The following is a 13,359-nucleotide window of genomic DNA, read 5'->3' as shown; positions in this document are numbered from 1 at the left end:
ACGGTTAAGGACCCAAAATGCTTTGCGACTATTAAAAAAAAGCAGATCTACAAAAGAGTCTGGAGCACTTGTAGAAGCTCAAGGGCAAGTAATGGGGAATTCCAAGAAACAGAGGCAAAATGGATGCCAAATCAAAGTCAGTAAACTTTTGAGGAGGAAAATAGGAGGAATGCATTGAATCTGAAAATGGTTGGGTAGAAAGAGGATGCAATCAGCCCATCCAGCAACTCAATAAGATGTCTGCACTCCCTTTGCTGTGTACATAATGATCCCTTATCATGTTTACACTCCAGCCAGCCACTGCAGGCGCACACCCTTGTGCAGCAATTTGATAAAACCCTAGCATGATTACAGCCATTTAAAAAAGTAAATTTGATAGTATGATATAACAATACCATAGTTAAACAAAGTGCATCATACTGATTACATCAATTCTATAGTGGCCTTCTGATCTTTTCCAGAAATTGTATCATGATTTTCTGCAGGTCACAAAAAGAGTTGCATGAACACTTCAAGAGTAGCAGCATACTTGGTCTGCAGCAAGGCGTAGAAGCACCCCTGTAAATCCTGGCACTGTAATCACTTTTGGTAATATTCCATACCTGACCAAACCAACCAATAGAACTCAAAAGACCCATCCTCTACTACAAGTTATTTATCAAGGAACAAACTAACTATTCAAACAGAATTTTGAAGAGAAAATGACGTACATACCAAAAATGAAGCCCAGGCCCACTCATGAATAACCCAATCGCAGTAAAAGATAGCAATCTTTGTATGTCTACTTGTTGAGCCTTGTCTATAAAGACCTGCGCAAAAACATCAGTGGGTTAACTAATCAAAATCTGAAATATCATACCATCCCTCCTAGTCTAGAGCTGCTTAAACTTGAAATTGCATGATAGGATCGGCTTTTGTACATAATAGTACAATTTGGTTAGCTTTGCATCCTCCTAGATCTTGCCTTAAACAGGAGGCTTAAATGAGAAGAATTAGATGATCACAAAGAGACATGAGCTAGTAAAATGGGCCAACTGTTTACTTTGCATGAAGATACATGCTGTAATAGCTCATTCAAGCACACTGTTCACGTGAAATCTGATGCAGCCTAACAAATGACCAAAGGCATCCTACCACATCCATATCATGTCTACCTGTGAAAATTGGGCAAGAAGACCAATAATATGATACAATAACCTTAGCAAATGGAATTTAAAGGAGACCATAGTTACAATGGAATGGAAAATTGCAAGCATTGCAACTTTGAGCCAGAACGGATCAACAAGGTGAAGGGAGCATAAGTGCCTTAAATAGATAATCATCCATCAGGACAGTGACGAATCCACCGAAGCTTGTTGACCATAAGCAAATCAAAAGCACCGAATTTGCAGTCATACGAAGATCATGGAAAATGCCTCAGCATCTCTGATCACTGCCAGATCTGCATCCTTCACCACCTTGCACATGGAATCCATTGATTTTAAGGCTTTACCTACGCTTCCAGTAATCCCCCATGACATCCTTGCCCCCACATGGCTTTGAATCTTTACTTTCCAAATCAGATAGCCGCTTTGATCCAATATTCCAGCCTCGGCAAAATTTGGAATGGGCATGCCAATATGTGGATAACCTTAAGAGATTCACAAGACACACTATGAGAAACTTCACAAGCTGCACACCTTATTGTTTTGACGTCACCTTCCTCTCTTCAGGCAAAGGCCTTCTCCCCCCATTGTTAGCAGAGATCTGTGATGTACAGCTCCTTGTCTCTAATACCATGTTAAAATATAGAGGCGAGCTTGCTACAGCCCCACCCCTGCATTAAAAATGTTGCCAGAGCTCACTATCACTGATTCACACCCACAAGATTGTGCACACAAGTAGATATAGAACAAATCAGATCTGGAGAATCACACAGCTAAGTAGACAGCCAAAAGCAACATGTAAATCATGCTCCAAAATAATATAGATCAAGGGGCTTCAGTGCCTTCTGGGAGGCTGCTGGTTGGGTGCATACAATCATCAATGAGGCCTCCTTATATAAAGGAAGTAGGACCAGCCTGTCCTCCCGTCATACAGGCTGATTGGGTCTGTTAGACCACCCAAACAGGTCTGTAACCGCACCACCCTATCTGTGGCCTATATAAGGCCCTCCACCCAGGCATACGCTGGGCAAGGCAGCATAGCAGCACTGTGTTGGCTCATAGATATCCCAAACGTGGGATACCCCATGATAGTCCCACATGAACTTTTCCAGCGCTCAACATAGACTGCAGCCAAACCCAAGCTGGAGCCCTCTTCTGCTGCCCAAGAGGCAGCTCAGGTGCCTCCCAGATCTGACACCTCCTACACATGCCTATGTAGCAGCTCTATCCCTTCCCTCTTCTAGGTGTCTCTCCTGAATGTCCTCATTGGGGGTTTCGCATATGGGGAGATGACCCTCATATTTCAAGATCTTTGGGCATGTGCTAGATGGTTCCCCTACCAAAGGTTCTTTCTTACACATGATGTAATTCAGAGTTGGCCTCAAAAGCCTTTTTGGCCCCCAAGAAGTTAATAATCTCTCTCTCTCTCTCTCTCTCTCTCTCTCTCTCTCTCTCCCCCCCCCTCATTGACACTCTTTGGGCTTTCCATTAATGAGATCACGACCTTCATTGAATGCCTAGGAGGTGAGGCATCACTGCTTGCTGATTTGATGATACAAATACTGCTGTGTGCAGATGAAATAGTCCTCATACCCTCTTCAGCACCGGGCCTACAAAGACATTGGGCGGCCCTAGTGGTGTTCTACAAAGAGAGACTTTGACAGTCAACCTTGGCAAGACTAAGGTTATGATTTTCAACTCCTCACAGGCAGTACTTCATCAGCACAACTTACCGAGGGGAGCCGTACAGTCATAAACCTATCTAGGGGCAATGTTCACAGACCGGTTTTCATGAGATCCATGCAACAAGGGCACGGCTTACACGAGGTCAAGGAGCTCTGGCTCGCTAGAGTGACAATGCTTCCAAACACACTTCCAAGACCCCCCGACGAAGGGATGGCTGTTTGATACGCTAGTGAGACCGACAGCCATTGTTTTCTTGGGGAGTGATCTCTCGTCAACTAACAGGCAGAGATTTGAGGCTACATGTGATTATGAAGTGCAAGATGATTCAGAGTAAGCCTTCAGTCTCCCATCAAATTGTACAAGCAAAGTTTGCCATGAAACCACTCCGTATTGATGCCAACTTTCAAACAGTGACATACCTTCACAGGGTTTGGGCTTTGCCTACCTAGAGACTAGCAAGGCTGGCACTAGAGTCATACAACTAGCAAAGCGAGAGGTTAGCACAGCTTGGTATGCACATATATCCAGATGGTTTGCTAGGCGGGGTATTCAGTTGGATCGACCCCCCCACCCTTTCAATACAGCTCGGATGCCCCGTCCCCTCTTATCCCACGAGACAAGATCAACTCTATCATACAGTTGGCCCTACCCAAGCTCGAAACGTCGCGGATCTCGCATGGAGACTAGGAGCTTTCCACCAAGACCCATTTCTATCACGATCACTTCTTGAGAGTATCAAGGAATGGAATGATTATCAGACCCGAGTATCTCGAGGACAAACAAGTCTAGCACATGCACTAAGGATTGCCATTGGACAAATATTGTAGCAGGAGAGAGACTATCCTCACTCTCTCTCTACTCAATACTAACTGCAACTGCAAGATGATGCACTCAATACACAAAGTGATGCTGTGGATGTGAGTGAGAGAATCAGAGAGAATGTAGTGGACCTCCAAAGATACAACTGAATAATGAATGCCTAAGGGCTGAATACAACTGTATGAAGGGGCTGAACCCTCACTGCAAAACTGAAAGAATAGACTACCTAGAGGAGGTGAATCATTACTAGATGAAGAGGCTGAGGCTACCCTGCTGGTCTACTTCAGGGAGGCCTAGGTGCTGCTTCAGTGAAGGCTGGAAGGCCTGAGGTGGGATGAGAAATGAAGGCCAAGGGGCTGCCTGTCATAGGCCCCCTTGGGCCTTAAAACTGACCGACCAGCATGGCCGACCCTACTACTGCCCACCGACTGGGCTGTCATGGATGACTGGCAAACGTGGCACCAACCAGTCCAGGTGGTAACCAACTGGTTGCTGACGTGGCGCTGCTACTGAGCTGGCTGTCTGCGTGGCAGTCCAATATGACCACGGGCTGTGGATGCCCGTGACATCCCCTTCTGCATGGTGCTTCATGGGAGCCCCTGTGCTTGAACTTGACTGCGTACAAATGTTGTCGATTGCTTGTTTCTCTTTTGAGCCGATGAAGTAAAATCTACTCTGGTTCCACGATCTCGGCCTCATCAACAACTTCAGGCTGCTCCACATCTGCACCTGTGGTTAGTGCCGAACCCACACATGGTTTGAGCCAGGACACATGAAATACTAGGTGCATGGTCCATGTCAAAGGTAATTGCAACTTCATGGCCACATCGTTCACCACCTAGATGATTGGAAAGGGTCCAAAACTTCGATGAGAAACCTTCAGACACTTTTTCATTTGCTTGAGTGCTTGAGACGTTTCTTCATGACCCGCAAATAAACCCACTGCTTTTCCTTGTAACTCATGCCACGTCTGTGCTTGTTGGCTTGCATTCAGTAGGTCTCCTGGGCTTTGGCAATGCAGTCTTTTACGGACTCCATGATTTGCTCATAGGTCTTCGTGATGCGATCGACTTCGTATACCTTCTCGAATATCCTGGTGAGAAGGGACTTGAACTTCTTGGCAAAAGGTGCCTCATAGGCAGTCCGACCCATGCTAGAAGAATGGGTGTCGTTCAAGATCCCTTGAACTAGGGGTAAGTATTGTTCCCAGCGGGACTAGCATTTCTGAATATCAAATGCTAGCTTGTTGTAGACTTCTGTCTCGTCATCTGACAAAACTGTTGGAGAAACTGAGCCTAGTACCAAAGTTGTTGAACAGGGCTCTCCAAAAATGACTGGTAACTTGGAATCCATGTCAGAAAATACGAGGCATGCCATACATCAGATACCGCCATCTGAGAAATAAACGAGTTGTGTCATGTGCGTCGATGGTACCTTTGCATGGAATCAACATGACAAACTTGCTAAACCTGTCCACAATGGTCAGCACGCACATGTTGTTCTTGGTACCAATAGCTGGTAGAAGTTCTATAACAAAATCCATGCTAATTTGCTCAAAGGGTTGATTCGGAATCTGGAGGGGCTGAAGTAATCTTGGTAGTTTCCCATGAGATACCTTCACTTGCTGGCACACCTGGCACTGAGACACATATTGATGAACATCACTACGTAAATGAGGCCAAAAAAACTTGCGCTCTATCTTCTCGAGAATGCATGCCACGCCTCTATGTCCGCCTGCAGGAGAATCATGCATATCATGAAGTATGGTAGCACGGTATGTGCACAACACACAAAGTCGTCCTTTGAAGAATAAACCCTTCATGTATAGCATAGTCGCCTGGGCGTTCGTCGAGCATGACTTTGTACCAAGGTGTCTGAAAATCTGCATCCGTATGATACAGGTTGCGCATCTCCTCGATAGAAGACTCATGGACTATGGAAATAGAGGTGACCATTCCACCTCTTCCGCTAAGAGCATCTGTCGAAATGGTGCAGTGACACACAAGCGCTTTTCGTAGAATAGATAGTCATTATGAATGGAATACGAGGCCATAGGGGTGCTATTAGCTTGCTTAATCTTATGCCAAATTTTTTAAAAGTCTCAATCAGTAGGATAGTCCACCTTCATAGGCTCGAAAGGGTCTCCCTCGATGACTGAGATATTATTTATGCTAGATCGACGGCTCAGTGCATCGACAACTACATTGTCTTTGCCTGGTTGATATTGAATCATCGGTTTAAAGCTGTCAATAAAGGCAGTCCATTTAATGTGCCGATCCGAGATCACCGGCTGATAAGGAGATGTCTAAGACTCTGATGATCAGTCTTAATGAGTAACTCGAAACCCATAAGATAGTGTTTCCAGAGTTTAAGGACATGCACCACAGCAGCTAATTCTTTATCATACGTGGAATAGTTTAGCTCTGCTGGTTTTAATTTACGTGACTCGAATGCAATTGGATGGTTATCTTGCATGAGCACAGCTCCAAAACCCTGTCCACTAGCATCAGTAACCATGACAAAGAAGGGTCTCGTAAAGTCCGGCATGGTCAAAACTGGTATGTGCGTCATTGCACCCTTAAGTCATTGAAAAGCTAAAGTGTGCTGCTCACCCTAAGAGAAAGCACGAGTCTTACGCAATAGTTCGGTCAATGGATGTGCCTTGTGTGTAAAATTTCTAACAAATCTGTGATAAAAACTACACAGACCTAGAAAAGATCGTAACTCATGGATATCTTTAGGCTGTGGCCAGTTTACTATCACTTCTACCTTCTTGGGATCTACTCGAATGCCTTCAACTGAAACAATATGTCCAAGATATTCAATTTCACGTTGGAAAAAAGAGCTTTTCTCCAGGTTGGCATACAGTTGGTTCTCACGTAAGAGAGAAAAAACAAGATTCAAGTGTTTCTCATGTTCCTCTCGACTCTTGCTATAAATCATAATATCATCAAAGAAAACTACCACAAAGTCTTGATAGGGTAGGAAGATACGATTTATCATCCGACTAAATGTGGCAGGTGCATTGGTCAATCCAAAAGGCATAACAAGAAATTCATAGTGACTAGTCTCGGTTCTAAAAGCAATCTTGAAAATATTGATCTCGATCACTCTCACTTAATGATATCCTGACTTAAGATCGATCTTGCTAAAGATTGTGGATCCTTTCAACTTGTCGAGTAGATCATCAACTCTCGGAATGGGGTATCGATTTTTCACTGTGATTTTATTTAAGACACGATAGTGGATGCACATTCCGAAAGTTCCATTTTTCTTCTTGACAATGAGAACGGGTGCCCCAAATGGTGAGCTACTAGGTCGAATTAGGCCTCTAGCCAAAAGATCTTCTATTTGGGATTGAATCTCTTGCTGCTCAATAGGATTGTGTCTATATGGTGATTTACATAGTGGTGCGCTACCTGGAATAAGGTCAATCTTATGATCCTCAGGTCTAGATTGAGGTAGGCCAGGGGGTAAGTCTTCCATAAAGCAGTCGTCATAAGTAGCTAGAAAAGGATCCAAAGGCTCTTGCTTAGTTTTCTAAGTCTCACGACTAACCTCAATCTTATTGACCATAACCAGATATGTCTTCTCACGTTTGCGCAAAGCTCTTTTAGCTTGGGTATGTGACAATATAGGCCAAGAGGAAAGATTCTTGTCGCATTCTAGAGTCATGGTCTCAGTACCTTGAGTCACAGTAATGGTGCGTTCAAGATAATCAGGTTTGGCATTATGATCAACGCGCCAGGGCATCCCTAGAATGAGATCTTGCTCACGCAAAGAAGCGACTAAGAAATCACGGCTCTCAACTCATGGCCCTAAAGTCACCTCAAGATCCTTAACCATTGCAAACAATTATAATTCGATCCTTGAAAAGCTGATTTGACTTTTTTTTTTTTAAATGGTTGCGAGCCCTAACTTTTCAACTAAACGTTGCGAAATGAAATCATGGGTGCTTCCATCATCAAATAAGACACTATGTTCTTTTTCGTGCAATAGTGCAATCATATGTAACAAAGAAGTACGAAAATAAGATGCACTTTTACCTGAATAACACTTACCTGAAGGGGTGTCGTTGGCATCTTCATTGTCATTGTCCTCATCCTCACCCTCTTGCTTGAAAGATTTATCATGGGATCCATCATCAATGTAGTTGATCCGTGCGGAGTTGTTGCGCTGACTATTACCGTTGGTACGTCCATTGGTTCTCCCTCCATTGCCTCCATTGTTGTTGGTAGCATTCTTTGCTTGGGTACCTGTCTTGTGTGTGGCAAGTGGATTCTTTGGACATTCATAAGAGTAGTGTCCCTTCTCTTTGCATTCGTAACATGTGACAAGTTCTTCAGTTCTTCGATTAATACGTGACTTAGCAGGTTTCCAATTAGACTTACCATCATATCTACAAACTTTACCTCTTACACCCTCCTGCTTGAAGTATGAAGTATGCTTCTTTGCTCGAGGGGTGCGAGTAGCAAAGCTTCTTCCCTGCTTTCTTTCTGACTCTAATGCCAAATCCATAGCATCAGAAGCTATAGATAGTCGAAGCATACGTACATCAGCACGAATAGTAGGGCGTAAACCCTCAACAAAGATACAACATTGCTCCTTTCGGGACATTTTCTCAATAGTTTGCAATTGAAGTAGAGAGGAAAGATATTTCTCGATGCATGTGTCCACACTCTCATTATCCAACTGCCTCAATCTTCGCCATTGCCTGCGAGTATCCTTTTCAAACTGTGTAGGTAGGAAGCACTTCTTGATTTTATCTTTAAATGCTTCCCATGTCTTTGGAACATGAGTGCTTTCGGCAACCACACTCCACCATAATTGTGCATTGCTTGTCATGTGACTTGCAGCAAGTTTTACCTTCTCGATCTCTTCGTACCGTTCTCCCAAAAAGTATTGATTGAAAGAACTAATCCATGCAAGTAAAGCTTGTCCATCTCTTTTACCATCATATTTTGGAAAAGAAAAAGTTTTGCGATTAATCTTACCAGACTTCTTCTTATCACGAAGCTTGAGTGCTTTCAAGATGGCCTTTCGTACATTGTCTTCATCGCTGGACTCATGTGAAGGAGTAGTGTCATGATGTCATCATAGTGAAGTCTTCACATGTCGCTTCTTCTTCCTTTGATGTCTTGTCTTGCTTCTTCCACACTCACTATCACTAGTGTCTGATGATTTGCTGCTTTCACTTTTTTCATCATCTCTGTCCTTCATACGCTTCTTTGTGACTTCAGTCATCTCTTTTAACATTCAATTTGCACGTTCTTCGTTGGCTTTATGCGTGTCGCACATGTTGCGCATGTACTCAAGTTCTTGCTCAAGGTCTCGTGCATGATGTTTCCATGCATCCAATGAATCTGATGCATGCATAGGTTCCTCGTCCTCAATCGGTATAGGTGGCTTCCAAGTTGTCGTCACTTGGCGTAGAGCATCTTCAATCTCTTGACGTTGTTGCTTCTCATGCTGATAGCGTTCTTGCCATTCTTCCTCAGTAAGTGTCATCAGTATTGAACTTCTTGGCCGATGGTTTTCGTTTTCCACATCCTCATCATGATGTAGATCTTCAGGATAACCTATCTCTGATGGAATACGCCTTCCAGACATAGTTAAGTATGTGCACGGTGCAAAGAAGAAATCACTATGAAAGGAAATATACACAAACACAAGACTTATCTCAATTCAATTTCCAAGCTTTGAAAGCGGCTATTTGTCGAATAATATCTCTGTGGGCTCTCGAACTCACACGATTCCAATAAGTGAATCCACGTTGCAAGGTACAAAGCAAAGCTTGTGTCCAATAGCACTTGTAGACTGCCTCCTGCTCTTGTGAACACTTGCTTTTGAGATTCTCCTCTTCCAAAATCCATTGGGTTGCTCCCTTGTTTGCACTTTTGCCTTGAAGGATATCTTTATGACTAGAAACTTCAAAGAATAGAGCAACAAAGTGACTTGACCTAGTGGATAGTCACCAATTGTTAAGCAAACTTGAGCTAGAACAGTACTGGGATGGGAGACCTCTCGGGAAGTTTAAAGAGCAATCTCCCAAGGCTTCCTTGCGCGCAGCCAACGATGCCTTCGATGCCAGGTATGCCAAGGACTATGCCTTGGTCGCCGCCTTGATCGTATGCTTGGAGAAGATAGGACACGGGTGTGCGTTCGCAAGCTTTGACCTATCTGCGTACGACCAACTTCTTTGAATGCGATTTTTTTTTCCTTCGCCGCACATTTTTCTGCCTCTAATCCGTTTTGCATTGTTTGCTTCTGCTACTTCGAACTTCGTTGCGCTCTTGTACGTGGTGTCCACAATGTGATACGTGCTGCGGCTTCTTGTTCAAGGACGCGAGGTGCGTGTGCTTCTCGTGCTATGGACAACGAAACCTTGACTCTGATACCATTGCGACAGGAAACGCTCGCGAAACTTGCAAATCCTTGAAAAACACAGCAACACTCTTCGAAAATACGCACAAACTCTCAAAACTCACAAACGGAAGAGACAAAACAAGCGTGCTCGGTACAATCTCCTCCCATAGAAGTGGTGCTCTCCTTCCACCTCCTATGTATTTATGTATATTCCTCCAAAAGCTTCCGAGCAAAAATCATACAAAAGCCTCTGTGCTTTCCTCCATGCACCCTTTTACAAAAATCCCATCCACCTTCTAGAATAGCTGGCTTTTTCTAAAAATAAAGCTTTTTTTCTAACTTTAGTTTATACACTTAGCTAAGCCACTAATATTCCAAAATTCAAATATGTACATAAGCTTTTGTAATATAAAAAATTAGGCATAAGCCTTATTCATTCCCGCATCACTTGAGTTGCGCCTACGTGCCCAAAATATGACGGATCATACTTGCCAGATGCCATCGCCTGATCAATTACTCTTCCCCTGGATTCACACAATCAATAGTAATGAAATATTTCAAGCATAAGATAACATTGAAATCAATCACCACAATCAATCAACCTTTCAGTATTATGGCAACACGAAATCAATAAATCACAAATAAATGGTGCACACATGTGATACATATCATCTCATGGTGTACTTGATGCTACACATGAATAAAATCGTACGGATGGTGCACACATGCTACACATACCGTCATCGCGTAAGTAGTGCACACAATGCTACACACTCATACAGCCATAGCCGTATATCCAACCATGTAGAAACACACATGCATCACTACGGAACAGCAAACACACATGCATCAGCTACGCGATAAAAATGCTGGATCTCACTAAACTAAATACTGAAGGATTAAATTAATGGGATAATTCCAATTCTCGTAACAGAGGCAGATGATTACACTGAGCTAGGTTAAAGACACCCCACTGTGGAACAAACTTTCCGTCCCACCTGCATGAGAAGGAGTAAAGGGAGCAAGAGAAGAAACTGACAAAATATGAAGAGGGGAGAGGAGAAGAGTAGAGATGAGGAGAGAGGACACAGCTAGAGAGCACACCACAAATGACTAACTGTACACTAGATTTAGTTGAAAATGTAGAATATATACAAACCCATTTAGGGTTAGTATTAGGGTTAGGGTTAGGGCATCTAACCCTTTCCTTTATAGCACTCTATTAAGTTAGTGCTATGCAAATATGATGCCTTTGCTACAACTGTTGCTGCACCGGTTGCTACTTAGCTGGCGGCCTACATGGCAGTCCAGTATGGCCACGGGCTGTGGAAGCCCGTGACAGATATGGACCTTGTGATTGCCATTGGACAGATGGGTCTTGTCACATCAGTTGAGGATGGAGGCAAAGAGAGCTGCACGCACACCTAGAGAGCAGCAGATCTACAGCTATGCACATTGGAGGTGGTGGAGACAGAGGAGCATTTCCTATGTACTTGCCCAATCTATTATGAGATCCGTGGATGATACCATTGCGTCTTTCAAGAGGGACACCACTCTCTCGGCTAATCCAATTTCATGACCACGTTTGTGTCAACCTCTATCTGATTGAGACGCAACGACAACGAGAGACCCTACCAAGACAGACTAGACTGCAGAAGGCGGCATTGCCACAAGAGACAGAGATAGATCGAGCACAAAGACATGTCACAAACTTCTACGCATTTGAGTCAGTCCCAAGACACAATGGAGTGGAGGAAGAGGAGCTAGCTCACATGAGGGCAGAGTGGACTAGTGGGAAGAGACGACACGGAGCTGTTGAGCCACAAAAAAAAGACCACACACGATGCAAAGGATCACCAAAGCACGCACGATGGGGATCTAGCCCATCTCAGATTACTCAAGGGGATTGTCAGAATCGAGGTGTCACTCTCAATACGGCTCAAAGATCACGGACACCACGCCTCCCACCGCAACGTGAGAGGACCTGATAGAGGGAGATACGCGATATCTTTGCATCCCACCGGAGAGCTACCATGGCACCGGGATCATAGATGTCACCTGATCCCATCTCTTGGTATCTCAATATTTTTTAGCATTTTGCAATTCGAATACTTGTGAGTTTCTTAGTTTAGCACTCAACAAGGGGTCAGGACCTTAGGCAAGCCCTTTGCCTCAGCCCTTAGCAGCTTGTATGGTTACTTTTCTGCTTGTACCTTGTCTCATAGGTCTGCGAGGGTATCCTGAGGACGTTAATACATTCTCTCTCTCTCTCTCTCTCTCTCACACACACACATTGAAACTGATGTCCTTGTCTTGCACGCTTGTGCAATGATGTCAATTGACATCATAGTCCATTCCTTTTTGGACGACTGTCTTGCTGTCGGCCATTTTTGTTAAGGCTAATGAATAGAGTTGGAGACGCAGACAATCATGGTTATTATTCCAATCCTCCACTAGAATGAACGCACTTGCAAAAAGCAGCTCGCTGTAGAAGCCTTCTTAGTATGAAACATATATTAGTTCGTAGAAACAGAAAAGATGTGGTACACATTTTAATCTTGCTTGACTGACAGAAACTTATACCTGACAGATGAGATCGGCAACCAGATTGAAAGCACCTGCAGTCAAGCTCTTGATGACGAGAGGGTGGCTGTCCAGTAATTCCATATACCTGGCACATCACTTTATTGGGTTTCCAATAGCCCCACGGTTAACAAACAATAATGCATTTCCATAGAACAAAACTGACCACCCTTTTCAACGTGTCAAAACCTCAAAAGATAAGACTTAATACAAGCACAGTCACCATAGCTGAAGCTATCACAAACCTTGCCCACAAGCTTCCAAAAAGTCCGATTCCCCCCGCCTTGCCAAAGGCACCATCCCCCGATCCTCCGCCACCCCCACTATTTCCCAAACCACCGCCACCATCGTGACCGCCGCCATCCCCTTGGGAGACCCGGGGCACCTTGGTCCGAAACGCTTTAGAACCAGATGAAAGTGTTCTGCAAGCGGCGCTGTGCTTGCATGAAATGCTGATCCGCGAGAACGAGTGGAAGCTGTCGGAAGGCCGGGAAAGGGGTGCGGAGAGCGCATTGCCTAAAATGCAAGACATGCTGGATACGGCAGGCGGCAAGAATGCGTGTGAGATGCTGGAGCAACGTGGGTTCTTGACAGGAATAAATTCTTACTCCCTCTACTCTCTCTCTTTCTGGCTCCGTTTTTTGAGTGCCGAACAGCCCAATTACTCTTCCTCTCTCACAGTTTCGCTGAGCTAGATCATCCGAAAGGAAGACTAACTCTGGGCTCCAACAACGCTTCCTCTCTCATAAAGCCTCAATGA

At 44.2% G+C, this 13,359-nt stretch overlaps 1 protein-coding gene across 3 annotated transcripts in view; it reads right to left on the bottom strand.

The window, feature by feature from the left end:
* The window catches only part of LOC147901031 (uncharacterized), a 35,568-nt gene extending 22,209 nt beyond the window's left edge, over positions 1-13,359 (bottom strand). The window contains exons 1-4 of one of the 3 annotated variants that reach the window (XM_087376207.1): positions 12,845-13,359; positions 12,600-12,687; positions 715-809; positions 530-602 (exon numbers count right to left, since the gene is read on the bottom strand). In XM_087376207.1, coding sequence (XP_087232333.1) covers positions 530-602; positions 715-809; positions 12,600-12,687; positions 12,845-13,131 — 543 coding nt within the window. In that variant the 5' untranslated portion in view covers positions 13,132-13,359. Of the gene's footprint in view, positions 1-529; positions 603-714; positions 810-7,711; positions 7,963-12,599; positions 12,699-12,844 lie in introns of those variants that run through there. The other 2 variants (XM_087376209.1, XM_087376208.1) reach the window with 2 other exon arrangements.

Source organism: Dipteris shenzhenensis, chromosome 6, assembly GCF_047967505.1.
Source record: "Dipteris shenzhenensis isolate YYH24624 ecotype China chromosome 6, Dip_SZ_1.0, whole genome shotgun sequence".
In the NCBI taxonomy this organism is placed as follows: domain Eukaryota; kingdom Viridiplantae; phylum Streptophyta; class Polypodiopsida; order Gleicheniales; family Dipteridaceae; genus Dipteris; species Dipteris shenzhenensis.
This window is presented reverse-complemented; position numbering and strand designations above follow the sequence as displayed.